At 37.8% G+C, this 15,330-nt stretch overlaps 1 protein-coding gene across 1 annotated transcript in view; it reads left to right on the forward strand.

Annotated features, from left to right (window-relative positions):
• Nucleotides 1-488: 488 nt before the first annotated feature.
• Nucleotides 489-15,330, forward strand: part of LOC120781966 (probable nuclear hormone receptor HR38) — a 38,979-nt gene continuing 24,137 nt past the window's right edge. Inside the window, exons 1-2 of the mRNA XM_040114142.1 lie at nucleotides 489-515; nucleotides 12,229-13,329. Coding sequence (XP_039970076.1) covers nucleotides 12,465-13,329 — 865 coding nt within the window. The 5' untranslated portion in view covers nucleotides 489-515; nucleotides 12,229-12,464. The remainder of the gene's footprint in view (nucleotides 516-12,228; nucleotides 13,330-15,330) is intronic.

The following is a 15,330-nucleotide window of genomic DNA, read 5'->3' on the forward strand; positions in this document are numbered from 1 at the left end:
GACATTGACATAGTTCAGCGAATTAAAAGACAGCGGCTACGCTGGCTAGGTCATGTTGTCCGGATGGATGAAAACACTCCAGCTTAGAAAGTATTCGACGCAGTACCCGCCGGGGGAAGCAGAGGAAGAGGAAGACCTCCACTCCGTTGGAAGGACCAAGTGGAGAAGGACCTGGCTTTGCTTGGAATATCCAATTGGCGCCACGCAGCGAAAAGAAGAAACGACTGGCGCGCTGTTGTTAACTCGGCTATAATCGCGTAAGCGGTGTCTACGCCAATTAAGAAGAAGAAAAAGAAGAAGAAGAATCTAATTCTTAATTTTGGCTGTTGAAATTTTTGTTTCTGTAGCTGAGCAGCTTAAGATCGCAACGCTTAAAACTCTCTTTCCTTTTATGACTCGGCTAATTCCGCTCGTTCGCGGATTGCGCCCCTCGCGTCGGTTGGGCGGGAGGAGGGTAATCGTTGGGTATTATATATTGTTTGTTTAGCGCTGGTCACCATACCAGAGCTCCTTATGTAAGTATAGGTCTTATGACAGCCATATACATCCACATGATTATACTTGGTTTGAGGCCCCAATTCTTGTTGAAGATTTTCTTACAAGTATAGTAGGCCATGTATGCTTTGTTTATTCTTTTTTCTATATTTATTTTCCATGAGAGTTTGGTGTCAATCTACAGTATTTAGCTGTGGGGGATAGAGTGAGTGTTTTACCGTTTAGTACCGGAAGTTGAAACTGAGGTATTTTGGTTCTGCTTGTGAATAGCATCAGTTCTGTTTTGTTCGAGTTAACTCCTAGACCATTATTTTTAGCCCATAGGTTTAACCTACGAAGTGCTCTTTCCATAATCTCGCTGACTGTTGAAGGAAACATACCTGATACCAACAACACTATATCGTTTGCATACGCTACTGCTTTCACTTCTCCACCGTTGAAGTAGTATTTCGTTCCGCGCTGCAACCCATAGAAGCGGAGAGAGGACCCCCCTTGAGGCGTCCCTCTACTCACATAGCTTATTTGTGTTGCAGCGCCGTTTGAAGCTATAATCTTCCTATTCTCAAGAATCCATAGTATCCATCTGCACACAGTGTCATATATGGGTATTTCCTTGGTCGAGAACGCGACAGTCGTATGCCTTTGAAGTGCATAAACCAAAAGTAAAAAAATTAACAAAAAAAATGTGTTGTTATTATTCGAAAGCTTTTCATTATCACTATGCATAGTACAAAATGTAGGAGCTTTCGATAATTTGTTTCCAATTCATTAGCAATAAACATGGGATCAAGAACGCGACAAAAAATAGAACTTGCTTTCGACTACACATAGAAAAATGCAAGATTCTGCGAAACGCAACAATATATTTTAGAATGATTAATTTAAACTAAAAAGGACTAAAAAGGGCTTCTTTTTATACATTTCTTGTTGATATATTTTCATCGGTGTTTTTTTTACAAGCTTAAATCTAATTTAGCACGTGACATTTAGAACGCGACATATTTGCCTTTCATGATTCTAATGGCGATTACTATAATAATTCCAATTCAAAAAATTAAATTGAAAACAAAAATAAAAATTCATATGAGAAAATAAGTAAAAATAAATGAGAAATGTTTTTTTTATGAAATATTTTTTTTCAATGAATATGCGGTTTGAGCTACTTTTAATTTCAAATGATCCTCACAGGAGATCGAATGCAGTTTTCGGGTTTTGATATTTCTTTTCTTGCTAAGCCACATGTTTTACCCATTTATATAAATAAATATACATGCTACAAAAAAAAAAAATTTTTTTCAAAAAAGTTATACTTACGGTAGCGAACGAGACACACTTCAAAAACCAATTAAAATATTTTGTATGAATATAAGATACTGAAACTTTTTTTTTTAAATTTAGGTCACTAAAATTGATTTAAATATAAATTTGCAGCCACGTGTTACGATCGATCGCAAACTACTGATAAAAAATAATGATTTACGGACAAGAACGCAACAAAACAATATCAATGAAAGCAAAATAAAAATTTACCGTTATCGAGCTTCGTTTGGTCTCGTTGAATATTTTGTATTCATTGTTGTTCCTAGCAAGATTTAATAAGACTAGTGCAAACATAATAGGAATTTACGTATTATCAAAAAATACAAAAATAAAAAGGCATTAAAGGTACACAAATGCTTCTTTTTACGCTATTTCAACTTTTAGGTCATTTTTCTAACAAAAACCCTTGAGATAAGCTACAAATCATATTATATTATAAAAATATATATATTTTTTATATAATATCAGAAAAAATTATTTGTTTATCACTATTTTAATTTTTGCTCCCAGTAGACCTTTCTATGAAAAAACCCATATGCCACCATGTGCCAGAGAATTAATTGTCGCATTTACTTCTATGTTGTTGAAGGCGCCCTCTATGTCTAGAAATGCAGCCATGGTGTATTGTTTGTGGTATAGTGATTTTTCAATCACACTTATCACCTCGTGAAGGGCGGTTTCGGTTGATCGGCCCTTTATGTACGCATGTTGGGACTTTGATAACTTCTCCGCCATTATTGTTCTTACGTGTAGACCTACTAGCCTTTCTAGTACCTTCAGCTTAAAGGAGGTAAGGCTTATAGGTCTAAACTCCTTGGCATTCTCTTGTGTTCTTATGCCTGGTTTTGGAAGGAACACAACTTCACTCCTTTTCCAACTTCTTGGGATGTAAGATAGTTGAATGCTAGCCTTGTATATATTTTCAAGCCTTAGAACCATTGGTTCTACCAGTTTTTGCAGCATTATGGGGATAATCCCGTCAGGACCTGCCGCTTAGAATGGTGCAAAACTATTTATGCCATATTTGATTTCTCGTTTGTCTACTATTTGGCTTCGATAGTCAGCTGCGTTCAGCGGTGGTTCTGGTTGAACCCTCATTGAAGGTGTTTGCTGACTCCCGGGGAAGTGATTAGTACCTCCAGAGACTCTTTTGCCGAGGAGGCCCAATCACTTCCCTCCGCCCTAATGTAAGCAGTATTAATATGATCTTTGGATAGCATTTTACTCAGCCTAGCGGCTTCTTTGCAACTTTCTATCGATGTTCAGAAAGATCGCCATGAGTCGTTTTTGGCTTTCCTGACTGCTTTTTTGTATTCTTTCATAATATCTTTACATGGCTGCCAGATTTTGGTTCCAAAACTCTCATTGAAAGCTTTCCATAGTTGTGTTCTCAAATTCTTGAGTTCACTGTTCCACCAAGGAAGAGACTTTCTCTTTTTCAAAACTGTTAGCGGAGTAGATTTAATAAAAGTTGTGGTTAAGATTTTTTCCAACTTCTCCACTTCTGAATCTAGTTCCACAGGATTTCTGATACTCTTATTGCCTCCCTTTTGAAGGCATTTTGTTGCTATACTGGTAAATTTCCCCATGCCGTTTTTCTAGGATTCCTGTATGTGAGAGGCGCACTGTACTTCTCGCGGATGCTGAACAGTATCCAGGAGAGATCCGACATGGAAGGCTCATCGGATACCCTCCAGTTATCCACAACGAGACAGTCTGTGTCTGTTGATAGCGTGAGGTCAAGCACTTCCTCCCACCCCGGAAACCTATCCGAGCTTGGGAAAATAAAAGTTGGCTTATTTCCCTTGTTGCAAATACCTAGATTACTATTCAAAATATACTGCCTCTGTTGTTTATACTGGAGCTACCCCATACGGTGTGCCTTGCGCTTGCATCACACCCTATTACGACATCACCCTTCCTGTTCTCCTCTACTAGCCTGGTGAGCGGGGGGGTATGTCTTCGTCATGGGCCAAGTAGGCCGAGACCAAGAAGAAGGGCTTTTCCTTCTGTTCCACCTTTACCACTGTGATATCTGCTGTGCTGTAATTAGGACAGAGAAATGCATTTATACTTTTATTGATAAGGATGCATGCCCTAGGTTTACCTCTGTTCCGTGTGTAAAACAGGTTATGGTTGCTGCTGTTTAGCCCTTTAATGGAATCATCATTGACCCAGGGCTCCTGTACTAGGCTGATGTCGATGCCCCTCTCGTTCACGAGGGTTGTCAGATTCGCTGTAGTACTCTTCGAGTGCTGCAGGTTTATCTGTACACATCTAAGGTTGTTATTGGGCATCTCGGGTTTCTTCGATGCCCACATTCCTTAGTAACTGGCTGGCGTCGTCGACCTCTTCCGTGTCGTCTTCGTCAGCCGCTTTGTCGCCTTGGAAAATTTTTAGTCTGGCCTTGCGGATTCCGAAGCTGATTTTGTTGTCAGTCTTTTTCAGAGCCTCAATGGACTCATCACAAAGGGCTAGTATTGGCTTGCTTGCTTTTCTCGGTTTTTCCTCCTTGATTATCTCCCACTCATCTATATCAGGTATAGATTTGTTGTGCAGCTTAATGCACCTCAGGAGTTTTTTGCCTGGCTCCTCTAGAGGGGATAGCCAAATGCGAGCACGAGGTCTTTTCGGAATGTCCCCTGCGGGTATAAGCCTCAATTGGAGGCCTACAAAGGTGTTGCTAATTTTATCAACACTTCACGTCAGGAAATCTAGCGAGGCCTGGTCCGCGCACTTGATGACCCTGTAGCCCCTGAGGGTCTCAGAGGAGTCAAACTCCGGGTGAGGAGCCGCAGGATTGTCGAGTACATAGCTTCGCACCCTACTCGGCAATCTGCCGCCGATCTCCACCCTTCTCTCCTGTATGGTGCTCGGAGAGGAGGAATTTCCATCTATGATGCCCACCTCCAGGCTATCTCTGGATACATCGCAGAAATGCCTTGACGTTGTTGTGATGCTGTGTTCACCTTCACTCCGCCTCGGTTTTTGGGCTGAGTTGCGGTTACTTCTGTGATGGAGCGATTTCTTTTCTGAGAAGTGCTCTCTTGTTTGCTCTCTTCTTGAGGTTGTGATTGCTTCCTTTTCAGGTAGCTTTCATATTCCTCTACTACAGATTTGAGGCGCTTTGTTTCAGCCTCATCAACTGGGGTACCGGCTGCCTGGCCTTTGGCTATCTTCCCTGGTATGAAGACTGCCCTCTGGTACCGGTGTTTCCTCAGCTGATTCTGGGATTTCTTGCGCTTCTGTTTGCTCTCTCCTTTAGCCGCCAGTGCACTTTGGTTGGTGCTCATGGCAGCTTTGGAGGTGGACGCTTCCTTTCTTATATCTGAGGTTTTCCCTGCAGTATCTACCGGTATACTTTGGTTAGTATGTCCGGTAGTACTCTTACTCGTCTCCTGGCTGGAGTCAAGTAGATCGTCTTCTTCGGATTCCGTAATAGGATTCTGATAGTTCATGTCCTAAAACGTCGCTGTTGTCGTCAATTTGGTTGTTGTAGTTGATGTTGTTGTTGTTGTTGTGTTATTGCTTTCGTTCATATTTTGGTCCCACGAGTAAACTGGAAAGGGTTGGTCACTCGTCCGCAGAGCCGTTGTGCGGAGAGAAGGCTTTTATACCTCCGACCTCGCCCGGGCATCGGAGGGGACGGTTCGCGATCAGCTATTTATTACCCCCCGCTGACCATTCAGCCCTCGGCACGGGTACCTCGACTCCTTGGCTTAGGGTGGTGTTGGTTCGGGTATAGTCATACTTCCACAATAGGAGATGGGCGTAAAACCTAGGGTTTATTCATCCATATCACTATTGTGGGAATTATGAAGTGTCCCTCTTTGTTTGTAAGATTAGAGTGTGTTTCCTTTGGGATGCACACTTTACTATTACTTATGCCCCTTCGCCACGACAAGGCGACCAACTTCAAAGGAGAAGGTTTCAAATTTTTATCCATTTTTGCATTACGAAATCCAAATATTAGGTATATCGCTGCTAGCGGAAGTTCACTCGATTTCTATAATCTTGCCACCAGTTGCTACAGAATAAGATATTTTAGTTTGTTCATCTAACGGTTGTACGTATTACCTAAAACTAAGTGAGATAGATATCGGGTTTATATATATACTATATATTAAGGTGGGCCAAAAAAAAATTTTTATTTTTTTTATTCTTAGTTACCATGAAAATCTCATCCGACATGACTAAAATCAAGTTCTGGTAAGATCTGAGCTCTTAATATTGATATTAAGAGGTGCCTCATCGACATTTTCGATTTCCCATATAAATAATACAGGATTTTTTTTTTTTTTGTTTTGGAGTTTTAATGTACACAAACAAATAATTGGTAAGCGAGTATCAACACTTACTTTTATAGGAAATTTAACGATCTACAAAAAAGGTCTAGAACATTTTTTGGCTGAGTCAACTCATTCAAAGTTATTCGTGGTTAAAGTCCAACAAAAAAGTATAAAAAATGATTTCCACAATTTTTCATCTTATATTACAAATTGATGGCTGAAATCGATAATCATTTAATAAAATCAATTTTTTAAGTACTTAATTTAAACCAAAGCTTTGAACTCTACTCTGTGTGAGTGATGACTTAGAAACCTTAATCGGATGAGATTTTCATGGTAACTAAGAAAAAAAAATAAAAAACTTTTTTTGGCCCACCTTACTATATATGCATATATGTAAATGATCAAGATGACGAGAAAGTTGAAATCCGGATGACTATCTGTCTGTTCGTCCGTGCGTGCAAGCTGTAACTTGAATAAAGATTAAGATATCCTAATCGAACTTGATACTCTGGTTCCTTAGTACTAAAACAACTTCGAGAACCGAACCTAGCTCTTCCTTACATATCTTGACTTTATTTTTAAGATAACTCAAATATTGCTGATATTTATGGTATGCAACTATCTAGAAGTTCAGAAATTTGTATACATAAATACAGGGTGCTTTCCAAAGTAAACAGGACTTTTTGAATCAAGCGCTTTTTCGCATCGTGAAGCCATCTACATATATGTCGACTGATGCGTTAGAATCTGTTATATTTATCGATTGTCTAGTGAGAATTTCATGACACGTCATAGATTAGAAGTGAAGTTAATGCGTCTTAATTGCCAGTATGTTTGTGTTATCGGTGCGAAAATGAAAGAAAATTTTGTTTCAAAATTGGTAAAACTTTTACCGGTTTTAATTGATGAAAAAAAATTATGGCGATAAATACCTATTTCGTAGCAGAGTGCACGAGTGGTTTCAACGTTTTCAAAGTGGTCGTGAGTACATAAATGACGATCAAAATCCGTAATCACCGGAAATTTCATCAAAACTGTGCGTGAATTCATCAAAACTCAGCCGAAATCATCATTGAAATTCATGGAAATGGAATTGAACATCGATATATCACATGTTGACCGAACATTTGGGCTTACGAAAGGTGTGTGCACGGTTTGTTCCGCACAAATTGACTGATGACCATAAATTGCTCAGATCGATCGACGCTTGTGACCGATTATTTGACCAAAAATCACATATTAACCATTAACCACTCTCTATATTCACCTCATATGGCACCGTGCGACTTCTTCCTTTCCGGAAAAACGCATTTGCGTTATGCAGACGTAGAGGCTATTCAAAAGGCTTATCGGTCATATAGGCCAACGAGCTAAAAATCTCGTTCGACATGCTTTTGGACCGTGCAAAAAGCTGTATTTAAGCAGAAGAAGAATAAAATAAATTGATTTTGCCGAAAAGACCATTTGTTCTGTTTTTTTTAAGTCATGTTTACTTTGGAGAGCACCTTATATATGGATTGTGTATTGGAGCTAGGGAAAATATTCATACGATTTCATTATTTTTTGTCGCAAGCGTGTACGAAAAAGTGCGGCAGCTAACGGAAGGTTTCAAGATCGGAGCATACCTTTGTAGAACCACAAGAACCTCTCGATCTAATCACCGATGCTAGGAGCATGCTAAAATTACGGAGGGAACATTTTTCCAGCCTTCTGAATGGCAGGAGAGTCGAACCCGATTCTCCCATCGATGACGATGGAGCAGAAATTCTATTGCCCGACCATGAAGAAGTTCGAATAGCAATTACCGGTCTGATTAGGAGAATGCATTAGCTTCTTTGTAAAATATGGTCTAACGAAAGCATGCCCAACGATTGGAATTTAAGTGTGCTCTGCCCACACCATAAAAAGGAGACCCCACAATCTGCGCCAACTGCCGTGATATAAGCCTCCTCAACATCACGTATGAGGTTCTATCGAGCATATTGTGCGAAAGATGTGGCTTTAGACCTGGCAAATCAACAACCGACCAGATATTCACCATGCGTCAAATTTTGGAAAAGACCGGTGAAAAGAAAATCGACACACACCACTTCTTCGTCGATTTCAAAGCTGCTTTTGACAGCACAAAAAGGAGACGAGTCCCTATCATGCGACTTCTTCAATCTGCTGCTGGAGAAAATAATTCGAGCTGCAGAACTTAATCAAGCAGTTACAATCTTTTATAAGAGTGTACAGCTGCTGGCTTATTACGATGGTATTGATATCATCGGCCTCAACACCCGCGTCGTCAGCTCCGCTTTCTCCAGACTGGACATGGAAGCAAAGCAAATGGGTCTAGCAGTGAACGAGGGCAAGACGAAATATCTCCTGTCATCAAACAACCAGTCATTACACTAGCGAATTGGCTCTGACGTCACTGGTGACAGTCATAACTTTGAAGTCGTAGATAATTTCGTCTATTTTGGAACCAGTGTAAACACCAGCAACAATGTCAGTCTGGAAAGGCAACGCATGATAACTCTTGCCAACAGGTGCTACTTCGGACTGAGTAGGTAGTTGAGAAGTAAAGTCCTCTCTCGACGAACAAAACCCAAATCTATAAGTCACTCATAATTCCCATCCTGCTATATGGTGCAGAGGCTTGGACGATGACAACAACTGATGAGTCGATGTTGCGAGTTTTCGACAGAAAAGTTCTGCGAATGATTTATGGTCCTTTGCGCGTTGGCCAAGGCGAATATTGCATTTGAAGGAACGATGAGCTGTATGATATATGTATATGACGACATTGACATAGTTCAATTAAGGTTAGGAGTAGTTAGAATTTAAAAAAAAATATTTTTTTTTTTGCATTTTCGTTAAAATTTCACGTCGATCCGATAATTAGTTTTTAAGTTATTCGAGAAATAACAAAGAGAGCTCGGGCACTTCAAAGCGCTAGTGTGAAACTTTAAACACATTTTTCTCAAAACTATGTTTTTTGAACCGGTGACAACTGTAACTCGAAAACCGTTCAGTAGATTTTAATGAAATTTATACAGCTTTTGGAATACATAATAAACTTGGGTCTGATCGAAGGATTTGTTTTTTTGGAAAATTTCGATTTTGTAAGACCAATTAACTCGCAAAAATTTAGAAAAAAATTTCCTGAGGCCGCCATGTTGTTAATTTTGAAAAAAAAAATCCTTCGATCAGGCCCAGGATTATCTATTTATAAAACTAATTTTCTCCTCGCGTAAGCGATGTCTACGTCAGTAAAGAAGAAGAAGCGAATAAAGTAACATATCTTGGTATTCACGTAAAAAGATGACTTACGTGGAGAAAACACATGGCGATTAAAATAACTTGCATGAAGATAAGAGCTGCCAATCTAAATTGGCTTTTAAATACCAAACTTAGCCTAGACAGCAAAGTGCTTTTATATAATGCGGTCATAAAACCGATTTGGATGTATAGCATTCAACTGTGGTGTACGATCTGTGCAAAAAATTATTGATTTAATACAAAGGTTCCAATCAAAATTACTTAGAACAGTCAGGTGATCACTTTAGTAGATGCTTAATGAAAATATCCATAAAGATCTTGATATTCCTATGGTTAAGAAAGAAGTAGAGGACAGTAGAATTAAATATATATCTAAACTCCAGATCACCCAAGCCCTTTGGCTAATGCTTTGGTACATTCCTACGATCAAAGACGCCTTAAAAGAAGATATATGCCTACGTACTAAAGAGCAACGTATCACCAAAGCAGATACTTGCTAGAGTTTGTCTAGTTTTTAAATATATTTAAGATTTTATAACTTAGTGCTAGGCTTTTAAAACAAAAAGCAAATTCAATAAATAATAATAAATCTATGTCATAAAACAGCACTGTGCGGAACCATTATATTTATTCTCTCACGACGTTTTCTTACAGAGTAACACGGATTTGGTCACGTAAAGGTTGCTTGAATCACTTAATTGTAATCGAGTTGGAATCCTCATAGTCCTAATATTAAATTTTTTTGAACTTCCGGTTGGTTCTATACCGTTCTTATCGGTTAATACCGTAAGAAATCTTATTATAATTCTGAAAGAAACTATTTCTAACAAGTATGCAAGGGCTAAGTTTGGGTGCTACAGAACAAAGCCAGGGAAGTAAATAAATAAAATACGTCAATCAGAGGATCGGAATTTAACAGTTTTACATATGCAGACATATAATCTATATAACTCATACATTGATCGACAACTTCGGCATTAGATTTGTTAGAAAAACAAAAATCCCAACCAGATTTTATCTACCATATTAACTATTATCCTGCCACATACTAAAAAAATGTTCCCTGGGTTTCATTAAGGTTCCTCGTATACAAACACTAATTATATGAAACAAAGTGTACCGAGTGTTCAAAAATCTTGATATTCGTTATATGGGGGTTAGGTCAAGTTCACGCCCAATTGCATCTATTTTAGGCACAAAAATATATTGTTATGAGTAAAACATGTTCTGTGATTTTCATTAAGATATACTCAAATATTGACCAATATATCCAGCATCACTTGGAAGTCGAAAATCTTTATATTAGGTATATGCGGGCTCATAGAAGTATAATCCCTATTCAACTCATTTTTGATACACAGAATTACTATTGTCAGAACAGGATTCTTTCTGAATTTCAGTTGTATATTTCACATATTGACAGATATTTTCGTCAAAAGTCAACTATAGATACTGGGATCCGCATATTCGTTACCTAGGGGCATGAACAGTTTTAGCTGATACACAGAATAACTATTGTCAGAACAGGATACTCTCTGAATTTCAGTTGTATATTTCACATATTGACCGATATTTTCGTCAAAAGTCAGCTGTCAATTAAAAAGGCAATAAATTCGGTTTGGAAAATTATTTTTATTTATTTTAAAGTACAAAATGTGTGAAAATAATCATAAATTCAGGGTCAATTCACTATTGCTCGATATGACCACCTTTTGCCTTAACTATGGCCTTGAGACGGTCAAAAAACGAATCGCAAGCTGCCCGAATGTGACTTGCCGGTATATTGGCCCACTCACGGACAAAGGCTCTCTTCAGCATCTCGAGACTGGTGTATTTTTTACTTCGGACCTTGCTCTATAAAATGGCCCAGAGAGAATAATCTCTCTCTGGTCGTAATGAAGTTCGGAACGTTGTTTTTCAGCCATTCTTAGTTCACTCGCGCTTTGTGAGACGGTGCTGAGTCTTGTTGAAACGTCCATGGTTTGCGACTGAAATGTTTGTTTGCCCACGGCTTCAAAGCAGCCTCCAGAATACTTTCCCGATTATATGTCGCATTTACTTCGACGCCAGGCTCGATGAAAACAATTGGAGAGCGCCCATCTGCGGTGCTGCCTCCTGGTGGCCAACCGATGACTTAGATTCTTCTATGAACGGTCGGTCAAGTAAACCCTATCGTTTTGAGAGTTTACGAATTGCTCAATTGGAAAAGTTTTTTCGTCAGAAAACACAACGTTCGGAAGCAACTGTTTCGCTCTCTCAAGTCTAACTTGTTGCTGCTTCGGTGTGAGATCATGGGCCTTTTGGAACTTTTAAGGCTTAACCTTGAGCTCATTTTTCAAAATGCGTTGGATGCTGCGGTCGGATGTTTTCAGTTCTTTAGCCATTTGATTGGCACTTCATCGTGGATTTCGCTCAAGACGCTTCTTTACATTCCGAACCATCTCACGTGACGATGCAGTCTTTTCCATGGCGTTTTGCGATGCTACCAGTATCATTGTAACGAGTGATGGTGTGATAAATAAAAACTTTATTCACATTAAGGTGTCTGAGCTCACGAACAATTGCTGGCTGTGATTTTCCAGCTATTTCGTTTGAATTCCATCGCTGATCACTTCTTTTTGCATTCACTTTTGGCAAAACGCTTTTGTACACTTGTGATCAATACTCCGAACTGTCATTCAGCAAATTTATAAACAGCTGATTCTAGGGCGACAGCTGCGCGAAGGGTCTGAAGTTGGTTACACTTCGAGTGCCCTGTACCATGTAACATTTATGTTATTTTAACTTAATTTATTTTTAATTTTTAAGTTTTATAGTAGTAATCAATTGTTTTCAACGATTTTTCCTTTTTTTACAGAAAAATATACATGTAAGTAAGTGTGTTATCTGGATTAATGCATACCACACATTACTTCTTTGGAAAGTAGTACTTATATACGAACAACAACATCGTGACTGTTGCATGATTTGTGTGTATTTGGCATCTGCACAGGGCATCCGTAATTATATGTACACACATATGTATATATATTGAAAGTACTGGGTTGCTGTGAAACAAACAGCTGTCTTCTTATATAAGCAAATCAAAAATAAATGTCACAAATTCAAAATATATGTAATTACTCCTCTTCACTTGCATCTTCCTTCAATAAGAATATAGAAAAACGATCTCGCACAATCAGCCAAGAATCATTGCAAGAATGTGCAGTGTGTGGAGACATAGCGGTTTGTCAGCACTATGGTGTAAGAACCTGTGAGGGGTGTAAGGGATTTTTTAAACGAACAGTACAAAAAAAATCAAAATATGTTTGTCTATCGAATCAGTCATGTCCTGTTGATAGACGTCGACGTAATAGATGCCAGTTTTGTCGCTTCCAAAAATGTTTGGGAGTAGGCATGGTAAAGGAGGTAGTTCGAACCGATTCACTTAGAGGACGTCGCGGAAGACTACCAACGAAACAGAAGGACAATGACTATTTTGGCATATATCACAATTTATCATTAATATCAACACTAGTTAATAGTCATAAGGATACAACACCCGATATGTCTTGTTTGGACTATGCAACATATTCAGAACCGCCATATGTAAGCTCGCCACTCATCGTAAGAGAATCAGAAAATGTTCGAAAATTTTACCTAATATTGAACAGCTCAGTAAAAAGGATTGAGCAGTTTATTTATAGAATACCCGGCTTCAGTGAATTGTGTGAAGCCGATCAGGAATTGCTTTTTCAATCAGCTTCATTAGAAATGTTTGTTTTGAGATTATCATATCGTACCAATTCCAACGACTCGAATATAATTTTTTGTAATGGTATGATAATGCATAAGACTCAATGTGAAAGAGTTTTTGGAGATTGGCTCTTTAACATTTTGGAGTTTAGTAAACAATTAAAAAACTTAGAGATGGATATTACTTCTTTCGTCTGTTTATGTGCACTCGCTGTTATGACAGGTAAGCAAGTTAAATATATAATAGATTTTACATCTAATTAAGTTAGCCAAATACTTTTTGAGTCACTTCGTTCACATTAGACCAAGGCTTACTTAAGTTAAGGTATACATTTGCTAACTATTTGCATAACACGATAACTATGTTAATAATGAAATACAATGAAAGCTCTCCTCGCGGACAGCTCTCTTAAGCGGACAAATTTTTTGGTCCCAAAATGCTTGCCTTGTTTCAGGAAGGAATCATGCTCCCTTAAGCGAACGTTCCTTGGACGGACGCGGACACTTTTTTATTACGAAACCTCTCCCATGAGTGGACAACTCTCTTTTCAACTTCACCATTTGTTTTCCTTTGTCCTGTATTTAAATCATTGGTCGGCAAACGCATACAACCATAATTTAGAGTTTGTGTGGGTGAGTTGATCTCTTCCCTCTCCCAAATTGATATACAGTTTTCTCATAACTATGTACAAATTTATAAACAAGCAAAGAAGAAAGCATATCCCCAAACTTCATCAAACATTTTGCTTTTCACTGTCGTGGGTAGCAACATCCGTCAGACAAGTTATGTGCGTTATAGTCTAGCCAGTGAGAATTCACGACATTTGGATTTTTGCCGTGGAAACGTGTCAGCTGATTGCTCTCTCACAACGCAGGGTTGCCAATATCGATACACTGTAGTAATCATCAACTTTTATAATTCAATCTGTTCAATATGTTTCAATATGTTTGAAATTTTCATAAAATAACCCAAAATAGAGTCGAATGCTATTATTTATAAACATATAAACTATTTTTGATAGTTTGTTTTCAGTTTTGGTATTTTATATTGTAAAATTGTAATTGAAAACAAAGATGTGCTCAAAACTATATATGCGCATTGAGCAATGGCAACATTGTTCAAATGTAAACAAACAAAGATGGCTGATTTCTGCGGTTTTACCACGTCTTTGACTGTGCACACATTTTGCCGATAAGGAAGGAAAAGGAAGGAAGGGAGTAGCGTTTTTGACTGGCTAGCCTTTTAAGCTGTGATTCCCCGTATTTTGTTCATAGACAAAAAATGTCGCAGCTACTGCGAAAATCTGGATTTATACAAAATTCTAATGTCGAACTGTTTGAGCTTAAGGATGATATTCCATCAGCAACGCTCTTTAATTTAAATGAAACTGCATAACTTAGTGACTTTATATTAGAAGATTATTTAAATAATGATGACGTTGTACTATACACAGAAAATGACAGTATTGAAATTGAATATGAAGGCGTTACTAATACTGGTAAGGATTTACGTGATTCTGATGAGGAGGTAGCTGTGGAAGATTGGGATCTAATAAATAATTATCATGAAGCATTCAAATAAATTTCTCGCTTGAAAATGTTTGCTAAAATGGATGTTGTTACATCTTTGGAGATTCATCTTATTGAAAATGAGAAAAAATTGAAGCAAAGCAATCAACAATCCGTCAATTTTTCCAGCAACAAAACTAATTTTTAAATTTTGGATATGTACTTATGTATGTATATCTAATACTAATATATTTAACTTATGAATCTGAAGGGAAGAATTTAGTATACCGTCCCAGAATTTCAAGGATAAAAAGGATATGGTTGGATAGAGGAGATTATCCTGGTCAAGGATATATATAGTTGTAGCCGCAGGAAGCTCATAGTTTTCGAGATATTCGCGTTTAAAGTTGAAAATTTGCAATATTTTAATTACATGTTTTCGATATATAAAATTAATTTTGCACTTATATTTCTCACTTTTATATCCACTAACACTTCACAAATTCATTTGTACACATTTATTTTATATAATATATTCCAAAAATAGCTTTTAATATACATTTAAATTATTGTTGAATTGTGATTATTTAAGAATAACAAATGAATTACAAATTGTCAAATAATCAGTGTTACCATACTAAAATATTTTACAACACGGTACACGGTAAAGCCGACCCAATCTGAATTTCTTATACTTGAATATTTTACTTCAGTA

The sequence above is a fragment of the Bactrocera tryoni genome, unplaced genomic scaffold (assembly GCF_016617805.1).
Source record: "Bactrocera tryoni isolate S06 unplaced genomic scaffold, CSIRO_BtryS06_freeze2 scaffold_8, whole genome shotgun sequence".
NCBI lineage: Eukaryota > Metazoa > Arthropoda > Insecta > Diptera > Tephritidae > Bactrocera > Bactrocera tryoni.